The 22,866-nt window shown below is 40.4% G+C and overlaps 1 protein-coding gene across 1 annotated transcript; it reads left to right on the forward strand.

Annotated features, from left to right (window-relative positions):
* Positions 1-11,095: 11,095 nt before the first annotated feature.
* On the forward strand, positions 11,096-14,729 carry sstr1b (somatostatin receptor 1b). Its single transcript, XM_034105676.1, has one exon. The coding sequence runs from the start codon at positions 11,700-11,702 to the stop codon at positions 12,804-12,806; it is 1,107 nt and encodes a 368-aa protein (XP_033961567.1). The 5' UTR covers positions 11,096-11,699; the 3' UTR covers positions 12,807-14,729.
* The last annotated feature ends 8,137 nt before the right edge of the window (positions 14,730-22,866 follow it).

Below are 22,866 nucleotides of genomic sequence, written 5' to 3' on the forward strand. Positions count from 1 at the left end.
TCACAATGTGTCAAGACGGATGCAGTAACTTGAGGACTCTGTAACCTGTATGGTGGACCATCCTGGACTGGAGCCTGTGTGCCTAAATGTGTTCTCCCTGCAGAATGCGTTGAATATTTACAGAGCTGAACATGGTGGACGACAGTTGAGGCAAATAGAGCAGTGAGTGGTTTGTTTGTTTTGACTGAAATTGTAAAACGAATGCTAATATTGTTCATGGAAATAAATACTGGTGTATATGGCTTTATGCAATCTTTCATTCTGTCATTGTACATGTACTATTATATTATATACTACACAGCAATGGCATAACACACCCATGTGTACGACAAAAAGGTCCACAACCTTATGCTTTTGAAATCAGAATATTCTTTACCCATCCAAACATGAATAATCACGACACATTTTGATATCAACTCGGAACTTTATTGTCAAAATCAACGGTTAAAAAAACCCATAAAAAAAAAAACTAAATGTAGCCTACTTGTATTTTGTATAAATGACACTAAATATTTTTACAGAAGCTTTGTGAGCTGGTGCTGGAGCTTCCTTGGACGCAGGATCAGAGTGGTGATTCCGGCCTGCGTTGTCCTCAGGATACGCAGGGAGTTTCCTGATCCGTGAAATGTCGATGTTGGGTTCAGACAGCAGCCAAATTGAACCGTGTAGCATACCCGGCGATGACCTCCTCCCTGTCAGGTCGCTCATAATGGTGCAGGGTCCACAAAGACTTGGTCGAAGATGAGGTCCATCAAGTTGGCCACGTTGGGCTGTGCAATGGTAAAAAAAGCACAAAAAAAAAAAATGTGGTTTAGATTAGTATATGCATGTAAAAAACTGAAACTTCTTTCTAATTTTTTTATTTTATATTTGTAAATAGTTGTATAATAAATATTTTAAACACTTACGGAATGTGGAGTCAGTCTTTACTGGTTTTGCTCTGCATTCTCCCTTCCTGGCCTTTGGGAACTGCAGTTTATACAGAGGGTTTCCAGTGGATGTAGTGGCTTGTGCACGCTCAGCGTTTTCATTGTAGTGCAGGGCTGCCAGGTACAGTCTTTCATTTCCGCCATGATAAAAAAAAATGTAAATAATAGCAAAGGATGTACAAATTGTCACTAATTAGTAAGTATGTGAGGTGCTGGCCTGTAAAGAAGAACACATAGTTAGAACAAAATCATCTCAACTTAGTATTCAGGATGAGAAAATACTATTTGGATAAATATAGTCTGAAATCCCAAAAGATGGGGCTAAATGTCTCTATTTAGCAAAACTCTCTATTTAGCAAAGCTCTTTGCTAAGCCTTTTCCAATCCGAGTTAGTTTTGAACCGTAACGTGCATGCTGTGTTTCTGACTCAATACAGGTGATGTGTTGGAGAGGGGCTGAGCTCAGTAGACTGACTTTAATGAGTGCTAGCCACTAATTAACCTGTTGCTAGAGGTAAGGCCTTGTCAACAACAACAGACCAACGGGGCTTTAGCTCAGTTTTACTCGTGGTGTGTGTCCCCCCTCGCATACATACACAGTGTTGTATCCTAACACACCCCCATTTATATTCATGTGCGCAAACAAGTAAACACACAAAAGCTTTTACATATAACACTGCAAAAAACGGCATGTCTCATTAGCGTAGCTTAGCTTACAGATCGATGATATCTGATCGTTCTTACAGACTACAATCACAAAAGCTTTTACATATAACGCTGCAAAAAACGGCATGTCTCATTGGCGTAGCTTAGCTTACAGGTCGATGATATCTGATCGTTCTTACAGACTACAATCACAAAAGCTTTTACATATAACGCTGGAAAAAACGGCACTTGCCTACAGAAGATTACGTTTGTTATTATAACTTACTCAATATGATTTTAGAGGATACAAAATACTAATAAATAGGAGAATAAATACTTGTGTTATCGCCTATGGCGTGGCTTTACAGCCTTCACACAGATCGCCATTACGGCAGTATGTCTGAACATGTTAGCAAATGCCTGATAATTCAAATAAAAGACAAAGCAAAGACTGCGGAGCGTACAAAATAAAATGCTACAAAAATATATAAACACCTAACCGATTACTATTTGGGTTTGAGGCGACATTGATACGGCGAAGCTACTTGCTACATGCTACAAGCTAGAGATAGCTTTATCAGGAAAAACACCGCTAAATAAAAACTTACAGCTTCAAAATTGGATGTGTCCTCACTGGCCTGGTCCCGGATGGTTGGTATTGATCCCGGGTTTAGCATTAGTTTGGAGGCATATCCGTGTTGGACTTGAGACAAGTTCTTAAACATGTCCGTCGTAAAATGTTTGGAACACATAAACAGAAATCTGCCGTGGTCTTCTGGCACATGTCCCTTGTAAATGAAGTCTAGCCACAGATTCATTTCTTTTTCCACTGATGGCATTGCATGCAGTCCCCTGTCCCGAGTCTTGCAGCCAACAACAGCACAACGTTTAACTATCTTAGACATCCTGGCAAGAGCAGGCAAAAACACAGATGTGGGTTGATTTAGCCTGCCGATAGCCTATATGCGAATGAGAGGTTTGGCAATGCACGTGGCCGTGGCTCATTCCCCTGATAGGTGGAGAGTTGACCAATAAGCCGAGGACTTCTCTGTGACGTAGAAAAGTGTTGAAATCTGGATCCGTTTTTTTCAGATCCGTTGCAGCCCCTTTTTTAGAGATTTGGCGAAGGAGGAAAATAGAGAGGGTTGTGTTTTCTGACACTTGGTGAGTTCCCTGGAACACCGGGGACACATATTCATGTATAAAAGATGTACAAAGGTGCATTTTGCATGATAGGTCCCCTTTAACTATATTTTGATGCTAATACTTTTGTACTTTTACTTGTAACATTTTGAATGCAGGACTTTTTATTGTAACCGAGTATTCCTACACTCTGGTACTTTTGTACTCAAGTACAAGATCTGAAATTCTCCCACCTCTGACAGTTACCAAAATAAAGGTAACCAAAAAAGGTTATTTTAATTTCACAAATCCTGCACTCAGCTTTGCTTTCTCCAATATCATTGAAAAACAGCCAGATGCTGCTTCTTTTTTCGGTTTTTGCTCATTTCTTGACTTTTTCCGACGCACTTGCATGTAAATCCGTCTCCCCGTCGCTCTGTGCAGCTGGCCTGTACCACTACACCTGCTGTGCCTCCCACCCTTCTTTCACATAATGGTATGATCCTAGTGTGTCCTCGCATATGATTGGCCGCATGGTGGCCCAGCTAAATAAAATCCCGCCCCTGCCTGCAAGAGTAGGAGCGGCTGAAGATTCTGCTCTCCCCAACGGGAGTCTGCTCTTCTAGCGGCAGCTCGCGATCGGCGTGTTGGAGACCTCTGAATTAAATGATCAAGTCAGAAGGCTCAAGTCCAAATCAAGTCCCGAGTCATTGGTGTTCAAGTCCAAGTCGAGTCGCAAGTGTTTTGTGATTTTGTCAAGTCGAGTCTCAAGTCATCAAATTGGTGACTCGAGTCTGATTCGAATCCAAGTCATGTGACTCGAGTCCACACCTCTGCCAATTTCTAATCATAATTTAATCATCATCTTCACGATCATGTATGTTTATGTTCGCCGAATTGACATGAAAGCACAGACAAATATGAATATACTGGTCAACTTCATTAAAACGTTATTAACTTGCCCAAACTCAGTAATTCACTAAAAAATAGTTGTTTTTTTAATGAAGCCTCGTCATCTCACCACGGGCAAACGGGCTATAATATTATACTATTGTTAATAGTTTACTGTATTATTAGTGTTTAATATCACTGCTATAACAATCACATTGTTGTGCAATGTTAAAATCAGACCATTTTTTTTTTTAAATAGTCTGAATGAAACGGCAGCACTCAGGTGATAAGCTGTGTGTTTACACACCTAATGGCCCATCAGCCATGGCCCCCGCCCCCCTCTGAGTGACAGGCTTACAGTTAGCTGTCTTTGCAACACACTCTCACTCCCTAAGCGTCCAATAGCGACGTTTGGTCAGTGTCCGTGGCGTCCAATTGTGACGCTCCTAGGCTCCTTCAGCGTCATAAAGGGACGCAAATAGCTTTCAACTGATTGCAATGTATTCCCATCTGCGTCGGGATTTGACGCTCATGGAAGCACGGCATTCGTTTATGCCGGCTGCCCTTAAAGGCAATGTGAGTATCCATTCCCATTGGATAACGGAGAATTTTACACCCGGAAGTAAGTACTCCTCTTACTGTCGATTGATTTTACAGTGATATCTGGACTACTCATCGACTAAAAAACACCAGATTATCCTTGTTAATTACACAACATTGATTGGTTTAAATTGTGTACAATGCTTTTGTATTTTTCCCCTTCGATTCGGAGAAACAAATATGTTTTCTGAGTAAAGGATGGCAGAAGACACTACACTACCCAGAATCCCCAGCTATCGTTTGGCCTACACCATGTGCTCTGTTTGACAAACCCCGTTTTTTTCACCATTCATTCCGATGGCTGGGGTCTATGTCATGTGATCTTCAAATGTCTCCCTGCAGAAAAAGAAAACATGGCCGAACTTCGTTTTATTCTAGGTGTAAAATGCCTATTTTAAAGTTAGTTTGGCCATTAAAATGCGTTTTGATGTCATTTGATGCGAGAAATATGAGTTGTTATTTCAGATTATGTGTGCAGTGGATGTACATGATCTTTAGTTTGCTAGTTATTACGAAGATTACTTCATGAAATCGCGACGTTTTCATTGTTACCAAGGTGGTTGCTAGGGACGCTGCTATCGATATTATTTCCGTTATGTCGTGTAACTGTTTAATGGTGTTATCTTTATTGCTACCCCCTTCCCCGTCAATGTATAGTGTTGGTCCACAGCCTAAACATATTAGTTTAACAAAATCCGCATCTAAAGATAGCCTACGTTATTTCCCCCCTGTGCAATTCCAGTCTCACATGTCAGAGCACACCGTCATTAACAAATACCGGAAACAGACCGAAATAATAATAATACCTTATTCCGAGTGTGCCATATCACATAACGGCATTGTAATACACGGTTCGGCTGCATTACATATTACATATCTGCCGTAGTTCTGTATTTATAGAGCCCTGATGAGAAGACAAACATGAGGAACTGAAAACGTGACGTGGATCATAAATATATCAGCCATTAAACAACATCTTACATTTATTTTCACACAATGCGTCTCCTTGCAGTATCAACACTAATTCGGCTCACTTTTATATTTGATCCAATTGGTAGATAGGCTGTATTTACACCATAAAGGTGCACAGTTGATATAAAGGGACACCTGGTGGTTAAAGCATGTTATTGAATTTCAATATTTTTATTATTAGATATTAATACGATCCCTATAAAGTATATTCATTACTCGTTATTCTCTACTAATTGTTAATTAAAGACTGTATGTAATGACTATTTTGCACATCCCTTTCAAGATTTCAAGATTTTCTAAGGTTTATTGACATATCATATAGGCCTACACAACTGTGGTGTAGTTCTGCACTGAATGAAAAACTTGGGTTGCAGGTTCCTCAATAGTGCATTACAAGACATCTATCAATATTTGTGCATACCTCCAGCAATGTTAACTATGTTGAAGCACTTATTTTAACTGATATTATACATAATGTATTATACTCTTATAGATGTATGTAGATATTTCATCTCCGGCCTTGTCAGGTATTGAACAATCAATAAATAAAGAACACAGAATTGTTGAATATAAAACACAGAATTTATGTGATTATACTAAATGATTTTCAAATAAACACAACTGCATATTTAACTGTTACACATGCTGATGTAACGCAAATGTTCCAACTTGGGATTAATAAAGTATATCTTATCTTAAGCTGATCGATGGCTACTGCCATATTTGCACAATGTGCCTCTGAACCTTGACAAGTGCATGTTTCAGGCTTATCAATTCATGTAATGTAATGTTATCACAGGGGTCACACACATAAGACCAGCTGTTAAATAAAGCTCTTCTGACCTTAGCTGGCATGTGGGTATATATAGTAATACTGCCCATAATGGGCACAAGCAATTTTCACCCATTTATTAATTATGTCTAAACCTCCAGGGATGTACACAGTTTAATATTGGCAACTTCTTATTATGGGAAATACGAAAACGTCTTTTAAAACTACAACTCCCAGTAGAGACGTGCCATAGAGAACATGTTGCGAAACAGAATAGCCAGCATGTGTAGTTCTGGGGACGGGGTGGGGGAGGGGGGACGCGGTGGACCCGTTCAAATCCAGTTTTGGACAGTCTGCCGTGGTTCCATCCCATTTCAAGTGCTGTTCGAGAATCGGCTTAACCCTCGGAGCACACTCTCCAATCACAGAGCTTGAGGACTATCACGGGGTTTGTCAAGAGCACGTGATGTAGTCCAAACGATAGCTGGGGATTCTGGGTAGTGTAGTGTCTTCTGCCATCCTTTACTCCTGGGAATGGACAGTCACATTACCTTTAAGGGCAGCCGACATAAACGAATGCCGTGCTTCCATGAGCGTCAAATCCCGACGCAGATGGGAATACATTGCAATCAGTTGAAAGCTATTTGCGTCTCTTTATGACGCTGAAGGAGCCTAGGAGCGTCACAATTGGACGCCACGGACACTGACCAAACGTCGCTATTGGACGCTTAGGGAGTGAGAGTGTGTTGGTCTTTGTGTAACCAGGTAGAGCCGTGATGGACGCTGCCACAATGAAACTCATATGAAATAAACAGCTGATTCCTCACACAAACAGTAGCCCGTTGTTTCTATGCATAAAATAGTGAGAAACATGCCTCTGGTTAATTATTACATAACTTATTTTCTCCATAAAAGCTGGTGGGTTGAAAGCAATACGGGAATTGTGATGCCGTGGCTTTATCTGACAGCGTACTTACATTTATGGCCTGGGACACACATATGTATTTAGATATGTTTTAAACAAGTTTAAATAAAAGGCTGGAGTGTTTCTTGCTCTGCCAGGTACAACAAGTGGGAGCGCGGTGCAAAGTCTCTAGATAGAATACGGCGCTGGGTTGCTGTTGTTCTCATTACATCATGTTGTCCGCTGTATAGAAAACTGTAGTTTCATAGTAGCAGACGCACATTCATGACGTCCGCTGGCGCATCATAAACACGTCGATAGTGTAGGTGCAGTCGGATTCTCAAAGCACTGCAGTCTCTTCTCCTAAATCCTTTTGAATTCTCCTATCCACTATTCATGAACCCTGAAACGGTGTGACAAAGCTCCATCCCCCTCTGTTAACAAGAGATAGTAGCCTATGTTGCGGACTCTTTGTTTAAAACTAATTGCCCATTGGAATGTGTGGAGAAAGTCTCCCAAGGTGGATGGGAGACCTCTGACTTTTGTCACATTCCGATGGACTATCTGTCAGGATTCTCATGTTTTGTCACGTTTGTAGTTTTGTATGTCTGGTTATGGGTATTTTCCTCCTTGTATATTGTCTGGTCTTTTTCCCTGTGTTTTTCCTCCCGTCGTTAGTTTCCCTGGTGTGTCTAGTTGTCTGATTGTTTTCACCTGTCACTCCTTGTGTGTCTCCTGTGCTCATCAGTGTTGGCCCCGCCCCTGATTGTTCCCACCTGTGTCTAGTTACCCTGTGTTTAAATCCCCCTGTCTCCCAGTGTTCAGTGTCGGTTCGTCTTGTGATTTGGCTTGTCCTCGGTGAGTGTTCTGTCTGTGTATATATAGCCTTGAAATAAAGGAATTATTTTTACTTTAATCTGCATTTGGGTCCTACCTGCTTCACACACCGTAACACTATCGGAATGACATGCAGGGCAGCATTGCCGGTCTGAAAGGGTCTCATTTAATTAAAGTTTTAAAAAGAGTGACAGGTTAAAATCAGAGGTGGAAGAAATATTCTGATTATTTACCGAGGTAAAAAGACGTGTTTGAAGCAAATGTCCTGCATTCAAAATCGTCAATAGCCCAAGTGAAAAGTATTATCATCTGAAAGTAAAATGAATCATTATGTTATTAGTATTAAATACATATAATTTGTACAACTTGTATTTAGAAATACTCCGTTGTAATTATTGATGCATAAATGTGTTCATCCATTCAATGTGGCATCTGCTATAATGGGGTTAATGTATGATATTACTTAATAATACAATACATTATAATACGTGATAATGTATGAGTTGATTTACTTCGATCTACTGTACTGTGTAAAAACACCACAACAATATTACAAAAAATATACTGCACATTAAAGCAAACTATTGTAAAGGTAAAAGTATGAGCATAACAAATAAAGAAGTGTAAACATTTACATTATTATGATTATTTAATATATAAAGACTATATATTATTGAATTACAAGTAAGATAATAAGATTAGATATACTTTATTTGATCTAAAATATTGATGTTTTTTTCATTATAGTAGCTTGTCAAAACCATAACAAATAAGTGATTTAAATGCTACAGTATTCAGCAAACACAACTGCAGAGCTGCAAACATTGCAAACAGACTAAGTTCTACAACACCCAGTTCTCTTTGTGTATTTTGTGAATGAAGCGCCATCTCATTGTTACATCCTGTAATTGAACAAATGGGTAAATCTGGCAATTTGGCAACGCCCCCAGCCACTGGCATCCGCTGGACTTTTGGTTGGAATCCGCTGGGTTTTTGGTTGGAATCCGCTGGGTGGAGTCCTATCTGGAGTGCTACATCTGGAGAACCATTGAGGCCTTTCAGGAGTGGTAGGGGGCAGGGTTTGTTTTCCAAGGCTCATTTCCCAATTTATGTCACCCTGTTGTGTCTCCAGTGTTTCAGGCTGGATGTGGGAACAGGGGGAATGTTCTTGATCTAACATGCTTCAGAATATAATGACTTAATGATTTAATTAATTTTTTCTGTGTTAAATTGTCAATGTTTCAAATACTTTGCAAGAAAGAAAGCAGCAAAGAAATGTTGATTACTAAGAACTCTCTCAGCAATTATTCAGTACGATAGGATCAGACTCCTAAGAGCCCAGTCTCATGGGATACATGAGGGTAAGCTTGCTTCTTGTAGAAATATGTATATGTAGCCCTAATACCGTCCTGTTAAAGAATAATGTGACTTTACTTTGCAAGATCGCCATGTGCTCTAACTTTTCCAAGCAATTCAGAGATTTATCAGTACACCATCTTGAATACAATCATAAGACCATCGAAGACCTTGATCATCTAAAGATCAGTGATACTAGTAAAAACAAAGAAAGACTATCAAGTGTATTATTTGAATTAGACTCAAAAAGCTAGTTTAGAATATTAAAGACCAAACAATACCATTAAATCCAGGAGAGGCCTTGAAGAAGATCCGGTACCATCAAGAAATCTGCTTAGACCTACAGAGACCAGATTTAAACTAAAAAAACTAGCTCCAAAGCTTTGAAAGACAACAATCACAAAGTTCAGCTGAAAACTTTTCATGGGAGAAATAGCTTAAAAATAATTAAACACTTGTGTCTTGTTTATTTTTCAGTTTTTATTCTAGCTTTTTTCTCTCTCAGACAATCACTTCCACTACGAAACACTGTACACCATTGTAATTCTCCAAAGAGTCAAAGAGATAAGACTACTCCGCAGCTGTTCACAACAAAAGAAGCCAAACCCTTGCTGTTCAGGAATGAATAATTGAGGGTCTATATGACTATACCATGCAAGCGAAAATGCATACATTGACTGTTGGTGAATATGTGGATGAATGCTGTATACAATTGTGAAAAGCAGGCTTATGATGTCGATGTACACAACAGGATATCACTCATTTGCAGCAGCATTATTCTGAACCAGAAAAACACTGCTTGGGGACATTCTTTGAAAACGGCCCATAACGGCACTGTGGTTTCATGGAAGTCATTTGCTAGTAATGGATGCAGGTTTAGCTTTTAGTGTTGTAGGGAGCCCTTTTTTTATTACCACCCTTTATTGAGCAATGTTATACATGTGTGTTCTGATGTAATTAATACATGTTGAAATAGTGTTCAGCCAAACATTCAGTATAGACAGGATGTGGCGGTAATAGACGCAGTTACAGGTCTTTGCACAGACTTATGTACCAAAGGCTGATGTTTGAAACACGAGCAATAATAAACAAGACTGATTTTTCACTTATAAAAAATTGAAGAATGATATTAGTCTAGTCTAACCATCATAGTGAACCTGTGCAAGTTGCAATGTATAGTAGGGTCCCCAGCACATATAAACTGCATTAACTTGCATATGTTGGGCAGTCTGCACAATTAGCATACATTGTGTTAGTTAAAATGAATGGTATTGTTACCTGTATAAGCAATTGTTACAAAATAACTACAGTCGGCTAATTTGGACAATTTAGACTGGGTTTGGGGGTTACTGAGGATGCTGAATTTTTTGGATCTAAAAGGGCAGTTTAAACCAGAAAGTGGCCATATTTGTATTCTCGATGAGCTGGTTTTGAATAGCATGAATAGTGTTGCAACCACTGGATATAGAGAGCACAAGATAAACATGATTATCTGTACTGTGGAAAATTATTTTTCAAATAAATAGGCAATCTGTCAAATCCAAATGATCCAGAGTCCCCTAAATCTTCCAAATCGACCAAAAATGTATCAAAAATAAGCCCAGAGAGTACAAATATTGGCTTTTCCTGGTTGAACTGCCATTTTTTATATACTGAAAATGTCAGAAATGGGTTCAGCATCCGCAATAACCCCGAAACCACACCAAAATTGTCCAAATCGACCAAGCCATTTTTCAAACCATTTTCCACATGGGCTTTTATTCATGCGACAAAACTGATGCTAATTGTGCAAATTGCCCAACATGCCAGTTAGCATCTGGCCGTTTCTATGTTCTGGGGACCCCTACTATAACTTTTAAATATAAAATAAATAAAAACAAATACCTACAAACACAGAAATGTCTTCATGCTTACCTTGTTAATGATGTCAAACTCTGTCCTCTCAGGTATGACTCTTTGTACTTTGATGTTGTGCTCGGTGTATGTTGGAGGCCAACTAAGTGACAGTTCTTTGTTTTCCCCCTCATTTTCCTAAGGTCACAGAAAGGGGAGAACAATGTGTCCTGAAAGGAAGCTACAGCAGAAACCTTGTGATTTCATCCCCCTCTGCAAGGCTGTGCGACTCAACAAGACTACATGAGTGCAGCAGCAAAGCAACTCAACCTATACTTGGACACTTGATGAGATTTACCTGCTGATAAAAAAAACATTTCAATCCACGGATGGAGTGCTTTGTTTGTGCTGTTTATCCAAGTGGTATGAAGTCTCTTTTGATCAGAACTCTGCACTTACTACTACCCTGAAAAAAACAGGCAATATGATGTTTATTCGTTTAAATTAAATTATACATGATTGCCAACAGAGAATCCTGCAAATCCGAGAGTATTTTGAGAGCTGCCATTGCAGGTCGATGATGTGAAGGTTATTATGCAGCTGCTGCAAACCCAATTGTTTCTGTTATATTGAAATATGGAAGGTTGGACTTAATAAGAATTGATTGACCACTAAATATACCAGAGACCCAGGACACTCAAGGACTTATGGATGGTGAAAAAACGGAACAATGGACATTTTCTTTCTTGGATAATCAGAGGTATTACAAATTCCAAGAAGCACACAGGTCTTTATAGCACCATTAAAACTTAAAGCATCATATACTACTAACGTTGAAAATGGATTTCAATGGGAGCCAGGACTATGGGTCCTATCCAACAGGGCTGCCCTTTAACACAAGCATGGACTATGAGGACTACTACCAGGAGCCTGATGCCAGTAAAATCATAATTCCATCCATCTATGCTCTTGTCTGCTGCGTCGGTCTTACTGGCAATGCCATGGTCATCTACGTCATTCTGAAATATGCCAAAATGAAAACAGCTACTAACATTTATATCCTCAACTTGGCTATTGCTGACGAGTTGTTCATGTTGAGTGTTCCTTTTCTGGCCACATCGGCTGCTGTCCGCCATTGGCCCTTCGGTTCGCTGATGTGTAGATTGGTGCTGAGCGTAGATGGAATCAATATGTTTACATCAATCTTCTGTCTGACTGTGTTGAGTGTGGACCGTTACATAGCAGTGGTCCACCCTATAAAGGCGGCCCGCTACCGCAGACCCACTGTGGCCAAAGTGGTGAATGTGTGTGTATGGGGGCTGTCACTGATAGTCATCCTGCCCATCATTATCTTCGCAGACACGGTCCCAGCACAGGATGGTGGGGTGGACTGTAACTTCTTGTGGCCTGAATCTGCATGGTCAGAAGCATTTGTGGTCTACACCTTCCTGTTGGGGTTTTTACTGCCGGTCGGGGCCATTTGCCTCTGCTACTGTTTGATGGTGGCCAGGATGCGAGCAGTTGGGCTAAAAGCAGGCTGGCTTCAACGGCGGCGCTCGGAGAAGAAGATCACCCGAATGGTGCTGCTGGTCGTGGCTGTGTTCGTTATCTGCTGGATGCCCTTCTACATCGTCCAATTGGTCAGCGTTTTCCACAGGCCCCCAGACCCCATGGTGACTCAGCTGTTCGTCATCCTCAGCTACGTTAACAGCGGCGCCAATCCTATCCTGTACGGCTTTGTTTCCGACAATTTCCGGCGCTCCTTCCAGCGCATTGTGTGTTTCCGCTGGCTGGAGTCTGGGCTGGATGCGGAACAAGTGGATTACTGTGCTGTGGCTTTGAAGAGACAAACAGCATGTAACCCTCTGGATTTCCCCAAGGACTGTATGGCTTCTGATATGGTGTTTCGCAATGGGACATATACCTCCCGTACAACCACAGTGTAACCAGAACAGGGGCTAAAAGAAGTAGCTTTCACCTATGGAGGATCGCAAGTGTGCAATTTCAACATTGGATAGAGAACCCTGAAGAACAACTAAAGGACCAGCAGAAATTGTTCAGCAGCTGACTGATATGTTAAGAGAAAAACTGAAAAAGGAAATATGTATAACTGTTAAGATCCCACTTATTATCTGTTTCGAAGTGGGCCAGAATGTAAAGCACAGCATGGTATGCTTATCAACATTTTGATACTGTTACATAACTTGTAACAATGGACATTTGACAAAATCGCACTGTGGTGCTTATGGTTAAATCAAAGCATTGTTAAGAGGGACTTCAATCCTTGTAAGAGTTGGAATGTGACGCAGCTGCTATGTGTGTAGACAAAGTTTACAAATGGCCTCATTAACGTTATCAGCATTGGGTTTAAACCCAAAATATTGCCACATTGGCGCTTTTGCTTTTCGCTTTGTATCCAAATCGTGATTTTCCATTTAGTCAACCCAGTATCGTCATGTTTAGGGTGAACCCTGCTGCTGCTGTATGGGGCATACCCTTTACATGTTTACCGTATCGTCAGTTGTCCAACTACGTATAAATACAATTATTGTCAAAACTGAATGAGTTAATTTCTATTAAAAAAACAACTTGACAATAGGGTCAATGGGTAAATACTGTCATTGGTGTATGCCCACATGTGTGGTTACACCAACTACCACAGCAAACCTAGCCTATGCACAAGTGGCTACTTTGATATGCTGTAAACAAATTCCCAATATGAAAAAACATGTACATTTTTCATATTGAAATTGTAGCCTACTATTTACACTCTAAGAAATCATCAAATGACGCATCTACAATCCCCAAATTCTACAGATTAGTAGAACTTCAAGAAATAAAAAAATTATAGTTACACTTTTCCTCACAAAAATAGGTTTACATTACATTTTGTATAACACCCATATAGGTTTTTCTTTCATTTTTAACATCTTTGAGATAGTTTCATGTTGGGGTTTTGTTTTTTTACCTTACCATTTTAAAATGTAGACATATCTGGATTCAATAACTTTCAATATATAATTTCATAGGCAGTGATTTGGTTTATAATTGTCATAGCTGTCTTTTGAAGGACTGTGTTACAATACAAAAGTAGTAGTTTACAAGTTCAACATCGTTTTTCATAAGCTTGCTTGGTGAATTTATTATATGCTAACCAAAGATTATACATTCAGTTGTAGTTACAACTTTACATTTATTTGAACAGTATCAAAAAGCTGTTTAAAATAAATGTTTATCATCTGAAATTATCTTTATTATCAGTTTATCTCGTAGGAAACCTTTCATAATAAATTCAGTACTAAATAACCCTAATGGACCAAACACAAGCTGTGAGGAGATGTGGGTGCTGCTGGGCATTATATAAGATTAGGAGTTGTATCTTCATCTACATATCGTGTCTATCTGCCTTTATAATAGCAGGTTCCAAAGAATGGAGACCAATAAGATAATGTTTAACTTTCACCACGTGTTAAATCTCTCTTTCAAACTTCTAAATGTAGTTGATCTAGTTTCTTATATGTAGTTGTTCTACGGGTTTTTTACAACACAAAGTTAAATAAAAAATGATTGATGGATTGATATTTTTGGGAAAAAACTAATAAAGAGTGTGCTAGTTTTACTATTCTGAACACATTAAACTGTGACGTGCTGTGTTGGGCTAAGTAGCCAGACCGGAGAAATGTGTCCCGAGGCTTTCGAATGATGTTTCACTTTCTGTGTATGTTCCTGTATTTGCTGTATATCTGTATGTAATGTACATTATTTGTCTGTGGATTAAATTTGAAGTTTGTCTTTGCAAACTGAGCCAGAGCTGTTCTGCTCCAGTGACGCAAAATGACAGGAAGCAAATATATGTATATGTTCAGTTCAAAAGAGTATGTTCAACTGTGACTTCACTTTGTCGTTTTGTGTTTTGCAAATTAGTTTCTCAAAAAAGTGAAAATTGTATTTCATAATAAAATCTAAATTTTAACTTCAAACATGATTCAAACATTCAACATTCAAACATGTCTAGAAAGAAAATGTCTATTAACCAGTAGCATTTCCCACATTTGCCTTCAGTAGTGTCTACCTGAATAAATCCACCTCTTAAAACCATCATTATGACGTCATGGCTGTAAACAACATTGATATAATACATAAACGCAGTACAACAGGGCGTTGCATCACAGACAGGTATCTAATGTATCGAGGAATGGATGCCATCACTAAAGCAGGAAACGCAAATAACACAATTCAACAAGTTTCCTTTCACTGCAGCCACAGCTGAGCCACATCCTCTCTAGCAGAAGCACCAATATTTACTTAATAAAATGACAAGAAAATATCAAAACATTTAAATAAAAGTAATTATAATATACTCACCAATACGTATATTATCTCTACACTAAATCCCTCCTCCTTTCTCTCCTCAAGAAGAGTTCAGTTACTCTGTTGTACAGATGATCTGTGTTTTCAGTTCCAATGATAAGTCCTGTTCCATCACCATGGAAACGAACGCTAAAGTCCAGTCATATTTCTGGTAAAAACCATAATGGAGCTCCGTTTCTCTGCGCACTTGTTCGTTAAGCTGTAGATCCACTCGGGCCTCCCCAAAGGTTTTCCAAAGCACCGTTGCTTGTAAGTTTCCGGCAGGTCTTTGGTGTCTATTCGCTGCCTTGGTTAGACAACTCAAGTTTGCAAACTCTGTAAGTGGATGTGAATATCTGGCGGTCCCAGCGATACCGTGTGCGTGCTCCTCAGAGGCTGAGAGGTACCGCTGTAGTTAGTGAATTGGAAGTGGCGGACAAACCCTTTCCCCGGCTGCAACACGCTTGCTAGTTTCACCAAATCCATTTCTCCTCCTCTGTCAGACATTGTGGTTTGAAAAAACAGCTTTAAAATCTAAAGGCAAATATTTGACCTTGTGCAGGTTGCAAAGGAGTGGACACTACAGATGATGTAGCTACTGCTACACACAGTAGTGCTCGCAAGCGCTGTCAATCCAATGAAAGGACGTGAACATGCAGACCTCATCTACACCTGCTAGATGACTCTGGTGTCGCCAACATGACATCTGATTGGTCAATGCAACAGTTTCATTGCCATTTATTTTAAGCTACAAGGCCTGCACTGTTGATTCTGAAGGCAGATGTATTGGTACCACTTTGCAATAAGACTACCCTTATAAAGGATTCATAAATGGTTTATAATTAGGTTGTACACACTTTATTAATCATTAAGAACCATTTCATACGTCAACCCAGGCTCACTATTTGGCAAGATGACTAAGCCTTATATTGGCTACAACTCAGTGAGCAACAGATACCAAGGCTGATGAAGGAGACGAAGTAAACTAGGTAGCCAATATAAGGCTTAGCAGTACAGATAAATGTGGGCTCACTATTTGGCAAGCAACCGGTCACAGTTGCCCTGTTTATCTCATGTCTTATAAAAGCTTATTAATGTTAAATAAAGTATTCACAACCTAATTAATAAATGAATTACAAACTATTCCTAAACCCTTTATAAGGGTAGTCTTATTGTAAAGTGGTACCGATGTATTTGACCCAGCAACACATTCTGCCTAAAATATGATTGGTTAAACATTTCAACATTAACAATAATTACTGGCCACAGCGCAACCGAGCGCAGCACAGAGAAAAGCTATAAGATGAAGAGAATAGACTGTTAGAAATAGTTGTGTACATGTTAATAAAAAAAACAAATGAAAAGTTTAGTTTAGTTTCTGATAGTGGATAGGCCAGCAGAGAATACCTTGCTGGCCAGGGACGCGGGAAGTCAGTCCGAGTTGGGGGTGTGGGCCTTTTTGGCGAGTTCCCCCACCTCGCCAAAAAGGCTGTAAGATATCTTCAGACCAACACGCTGCTCATCTGAGCTAAACATAGCACACACATGAGCTGAATATGAGACGGAGGAGTTAACAAAGAGTTCTTATGAGCATTTATACAAACTAACAGTTTTTGATTTTTTTATATATCACAGGCAGAAACACACAGCAACTTGGTGAAAGAACATACATACAGTTCCCTTACAAAACGAACACAATCATGAGACAAAACAATTCAAATACAAAATAAAAAAAAGACCCTCCTAAGGACCGCTGTGGACTGGACCCAATGGGAAATAAAAGGAATCACAGTCGACTTTTCATGCCGCTGTCAGCCACACACTCACGTTATCGACAACATTTTTTTTTTCAAATGACCCATTATTACAAAAATATATTCAAAACTCACTTTTGACGTTCTCAAAGCAGCACGATCCGCCGGTTGTTGTGGTTGGCTAATAACGCTAGCAGCCTCAGGTCCTTGGCTGATGTCGCTAACGGTAGTGGCCTCCTGCTCCACATTTTCTTCATCTTCGCCACCTCTGGCCTCTCCGATCCCATCGGGTCCCCGCTGGCTGGCATCCTCTTCAGGTGGGTCGTGTGACTCTGGCACCTGCTCGACTTGTACCTCAATGTGAGGGCGTTTAAGAACAAATGTATCCATCCGAAATATACAATTAATCCTAGAAGTTCTGCTGTCTGCTGCAATTTACTCGGCGCGAGTTTGGGAACTTTTCACTGTGAACGTGACGTATCGACATATCAGTAATGCATGACGCAGCAGACCCAACGTTTCGTTGCTCTGATTGGCTGTAGGTCTATTCAAATTGCATTCGGAGGCATTTTGATCTGACCGCGGCCGCGCTGATATTAATTTCCACACCTTTAGTGTATAAAACTCCTGCCAAACTGCTCCTTATCTAATCTAACGCTCATTCACACACACTGATGGCCATGCTTTCGGGAGCAATCAGTGGTAGACCAAGGGCACTTCCACATCCATCACATATCCCTTAATATCTTTGCATCACATTGCGAGAGAATTTGTCATTGTGACCTTTGGCTTTGGTGTTTGCAGCTTATAGATCCAGGTGCTTCTGTAGTCAGCCTTATATCCGCTCCCCTGGGTGGATTGAAGACCTTTTCATTGCCATGACAGCCCAAATGTCATGTCGACAGTGCATCGTAACAGGAGACACTTCATTATGTGTACAGTTGCTAGAAGGATAATAACCATTGAGCTTGGGAGCAAGAACATATTTGTGTTTAGACAGAACTCAAACCAACTTTTAAAGGCAACTTCAAAGTCTCGAGCAGCGGTCTTCAAAGTGTGAGGCGCGCCTCCCTGGGGGGGCCCCAGAGATCTTCAGGGGAGGCGCAGCGTGAGAAAAGAATAACGAGAAAAAGACGAGTAAACAATAATAATAATAATAGCAATAATAATTGGGAGTGGGGGCGCGGCTGTTCTTATGTTGGGAGGCTCACCTTCCCACACTTTGAAAAGCCCTGGTCTAGAGAAAGAAGGAAATTCGAAACATTTCGAAATTCAAAGGACCTACGTATATCTCCTTCACAAACATCCAGAGACAAGATAAAAAAGGAGATTGACTGGAGGAAAGGATCAGAAAGTATCAAAGTTGCTGGTGAGTTCATGGCCCGTATTTATCAAGCATCTCAGAATTATTTCAAAGAAATGCCCTGAAAGTTAAGCACTATCCTCGCAGAGAGTATGATGTCGCTGTTATACCAAACTCAAACCGACAAAGTTAAGATGATGTGATAACAGTTTCAAATAGTGGCTACGATTACAATGCAGTAAATAGAATTACTGTGTAGGTACCAGAGATGGAGTACTCAAGTCCTGGACTCGGACTCGTGAATTCTCGCGCACGATGACTCTGACTCGGACTCGTGAATTTTTAGCCCACGATGACGCAGACTCGGACATTTTTCACCCACGATGACTTGGACTCGGACTCGAGCAAGTTTTGTCTCAATTCAGATGTACTCTGTCCTGGCGTGTGCACCTGTGAGGCGAGTTCACATACTGGGCCCCGCTATTCCAGTCTAAAGATGTCTAGAGACACACCCTGCATCGTGCTGTATGCTTTCACACATTCTGCTTCCACATTGGAAAAGAGCAGCGCAACATGCTCGTTATGTGGAAACAATATTGAAGAGAAGGCTCCGTAACACATTACTCTAAGGATCGAGTTCAGACATATAGGCTGTCTTGAACACTATCATCAGAGTAACGTGATCTAATCAATAAATAAAGATTCAGCCGATAACACGAAAGCACATGGCTACTTAAAGGTGGGGTAGGTAAGTTTCAGAAACCGGCTCGAGTGCACTCAAATTTGAAAGTACACAGCCGAAAAGAATCCGCCCCTTCCTTCTGACTTCCTTACAGAGCACCTCCTCCAACACACATGAACGCGAAATGCACGCCCAATGACGGCACGCCCAATGAGGGCACAAGATACATTTGTGCGTGCACGAGATGGAAGGCTGACAGACAGGGCGGCAATCCAATCCGTTTAGCCGACCCGGCTTTTTACAGTACTACGGGTTCCACAGATGACATTTTTTTATGGATTTTTTGTCAAAGCACTTCAGATATTCATTGCTGTCGGGATGTTAAGAGCATTCCATGGAATATAACAGAAAGTGTATCTCGAGCCGGTTTCTGAAACGTACCTACCCCACCTTTAACATGCAATGCAGAATGACGTCATTTTTATTGCCAAGTAGCCATGTGCTTTCTGGGGCTTCTTCTTTATTGATATCATTTAAACATTCACTATAATAATTGTAGCGTCCCGGCTGAATTATGGTCAGACTCTCCAACTGATGGCAGGCCCGTACCCAGGATTTCGTAAATACCAAGGTCCAAAATATGCTAGGGCAGCTCGGAGGCAGGTCCCAACAAATGTTTTTGTGCACACAAAAGCATTTTACTCTGGGCTCAGCTGGTGAGAAACTAAAGAGGGGCTTCCACATGTGGCAGACCAGGTGTTGGCAGACCAGGTGTTGGTGCTGCCGGACCTCAACTGAGCCGCAAATGTGGCGCACCTATGTGTTTATGCGGCGCAATTAGTGTGGCGCGGCACGGTGTCGCCGCTGCGAGGCTCCACTAGCACCCCCCCCAGTCGACAACGACGACGCTCGTAAAACAGAGGGCCTCATCATCTAACATTGCGTGGGGCCTCAAGTTGGCCAGGGACGGCCCTGGCTGTCCCCCTGTAGTTTGTGCACACAAAAGCATTTTACTCTGGGCTCAGCAGGCGAAAAATTAAAGAGGGCTTCCACATGTGGCAGACCAGGTGTTAGTGCTGCTGGATTTGGCACCCCCACTGTAACTTTGTACAAGATAGTCGTACTTTCACCAAAATCACACTGGTGTTTGTGCACACAAAAGTATTTTACTCTGGGCTCAGCATATATACATGTATATATTTTGTAATTATTCTTTGCCTTTCAAAATGTTACGCTCTCCGAGAGCTACAGGAGTGAACCGACAATACTGAACACTATGGAGAGGAGACAAAGTTGGAAAAAAGGATTATTAACCAAAAACCGTATTGGATATTCCACGAAGTCCAGGGCCAAGGTTTGTCAACAGAGGAGGAGGGGATCCCGAGTTAGCGAGAGCGAGCAGGCTGGAGCAGGTGTGCGGAGAAGCACGGTGGAACACAGACGAGGAGAGTTAATTAGACGATCCTGTTAATTATGTGCAGTTATTTCATGAGTTTTATTATATATACCTCGAAAAAATTACAGAGGTAGCCTCAATGGTGGGTACGGCCATGACTGATGGTATCTGTTTATTGCACACCCTTGCTTTTATACAATCATTACCTTATGCCCTATCAGCCAGTTGCTAAAAACCGAATGCAACAATTTAGTACATGTGACCTGCTCCATCGAAATCAGTTGCATTGACCCAAAGACACATTTTGAGTTGTATACACTGTTGGAAAGAGGAGATTCCTAGCTTTCTAATGATATCAGGATTGTTTTTATACTCCAAATATTAAGCGAAATATGTCACATTATATAATGACTGTCACCGAGTCATCATTTTGAGGAAAAGGCCTTCAAAGTTTCCTCTTCTCTTGATTCCATCGAATAGTACGGAGGAAACATATTTTGGTTTGGATTAGTGGTCTGGGGGGAAGCTCGCGAGTGTGTGTCTGTTGTAAGGAATTAAAATCAGTGTTTAATGACGTAATTTAGTTTAACCTGTTAAGCCCTGAGCCTGTTTTTCACGTCTCAGGCTCGAAAATGATATTCCCAGAACAAATGACCATATCTTCTAAAAGGGTTAAATTAATAATCTTTTTTCTCAAAGTAATGATAAACCTGTGAGTTGGATGAAGAAAAGTCAGAATCAATATAGATGTTTTTTTATTTTAAAGAAAATTCAGATTGAACATAGTAAAAAACTGTAAATTATATTGTCCGTCCAAAAAATATTTTATATTTATAGTGAAACCACCCTTGAATGATGGGTTAGTAGACTAAAAGCTTTAGGAATCCAAAGTACAACATATAATAAGTACCCTGTATCAAGATTGATACAAAACAAGTGATATTTGACCTTTTTAGAGAGATTTAGCAAAAAAACTCCACCTCTGAGGTGATTTGGGTGGAAATGGGGGTTTTACCGTTTCTCTGGAACCCATTGGTCGATTTTGGTGATTGACATCTCTTTCTGACCGTTAGAGCCAATGGAATCGAAGGGGAATCTCCCCACTCACACACATGGTAAAACAAAAAGGTGGGGGTTTCGTGCACTCAGTTTTGCATGAGAGTGACGCTGTCTCTAGCTCTGACATCTAGAAACGGAAAAGCAGATTTATTGCTCATCAGAAATCATTCAAAGTGACACAGACACATTGGATTAACCTATGGATTAACTTCAGCAGCGTTTTTATCGTTTTAATGCCATTGAAGACCACTTTTGACCAGACTACGACGACACATGTGAGCCATGTTAGCGCTTTTAGCTAACTAGCTCCATATGTTTTGATGTCTGTTCTTGTTATTATCTCCGCTAGGTCATATCATTGAGTGATAATGTCTGCACCCATCGATTCTGTGTCCCCTCACGATGTGAAACGATGGGTTGGAAGTGCAGAAAAGATAAATAATAAGGTTTTGTGAGTGAATTTCGGTGCAGTCAGCTGTTAGCATTTTTCGCTCGTTGCTAATTCAGAGGCTCAGCGTTAGCGTTGTGGTTTTTAAAAAAAATGTTTTATTAAAATGAACAGTTAGATGAGTTTCTTCCTGTTACATGGATATAAAACATTCATAGTTTATTAAATGAACATGCCCTCAGACACCGTTTCCTGCAAGATGTTGCGGGAGTGCCCCGGTACCGGGGTCTCTCGGGTTTAACTGGTTAAACATACAGTAAGCTTAAAACTGTTTTATTCTGAAAACATTTCCGGTTAGCATTGGCTTGTGGCTAACGTTGTTGCTAAAGTTTATTTTGAAAAGCTTTACTGGAAGGAGTCTCCGGATATCAACAGTGACGTCACTTCCAGTTTTACGTTATCAACGATTACAGCCGTTAAAATGCATTAAATAAAAAGTCATGAATGAGTCCATGAGGGGAAAAGGCGTGTGGAGTGATGTTGGCGCAGCAGCCATTACCAGCAAAGGTCTAGATAGCCTTGGACTAATACTACGGAGGAATAAAAGACGCCACACACTTGCATTGTAGTTCACATGACACTGACTGAGTTCTCCGAGTGAGCCAGCAATGATCCCTTTCTTAGAACCAGCTGTGTGATTGACAGATTGACAGATATGACGTCAGCATAAGAGCATTCAAGAGATGAATCGTTCACAACAGTTCAACACCCCCACTTGATCTTATTCTGACAACCTTTGACATACATTTACACTTTTTTTTTCATTTTAACCTTCAAAACCGAAATACACAAACTTTTCAATCATGCCCTTTGTTACAGGCTTGGGTAAAAATATCAGCTACCATTTCTGTTGTTGGGCAGTATTCAATAATAATGTTTCCATCACTAACTGCAGATCGAACAAAATGATATTTGATATCAACATGTTTACACCTTTGACGACACACAGGATTCTTTGATAGTGCAATTGCCCCTTGGTTGTCCTCACAGATTGTCACTGGTGCATAATCATTT

Source organism: Pseudochaenichthys georgianus, chromosome 18 (genome assembly GCF_902827115.2).
Source record: "Pseudochaenichthys georgianus chromosome 18, fPseGeo1.2, whole genome shotgun sequence".
NCBI classification, from domain to species: domain Eukaryota; kingdom Metazoa; phylum Chordata; class Actinopteri; order Perciformes; family Channichthyidae; genus Pseudochaenichthys; species Pseudochaenichthys georgianus.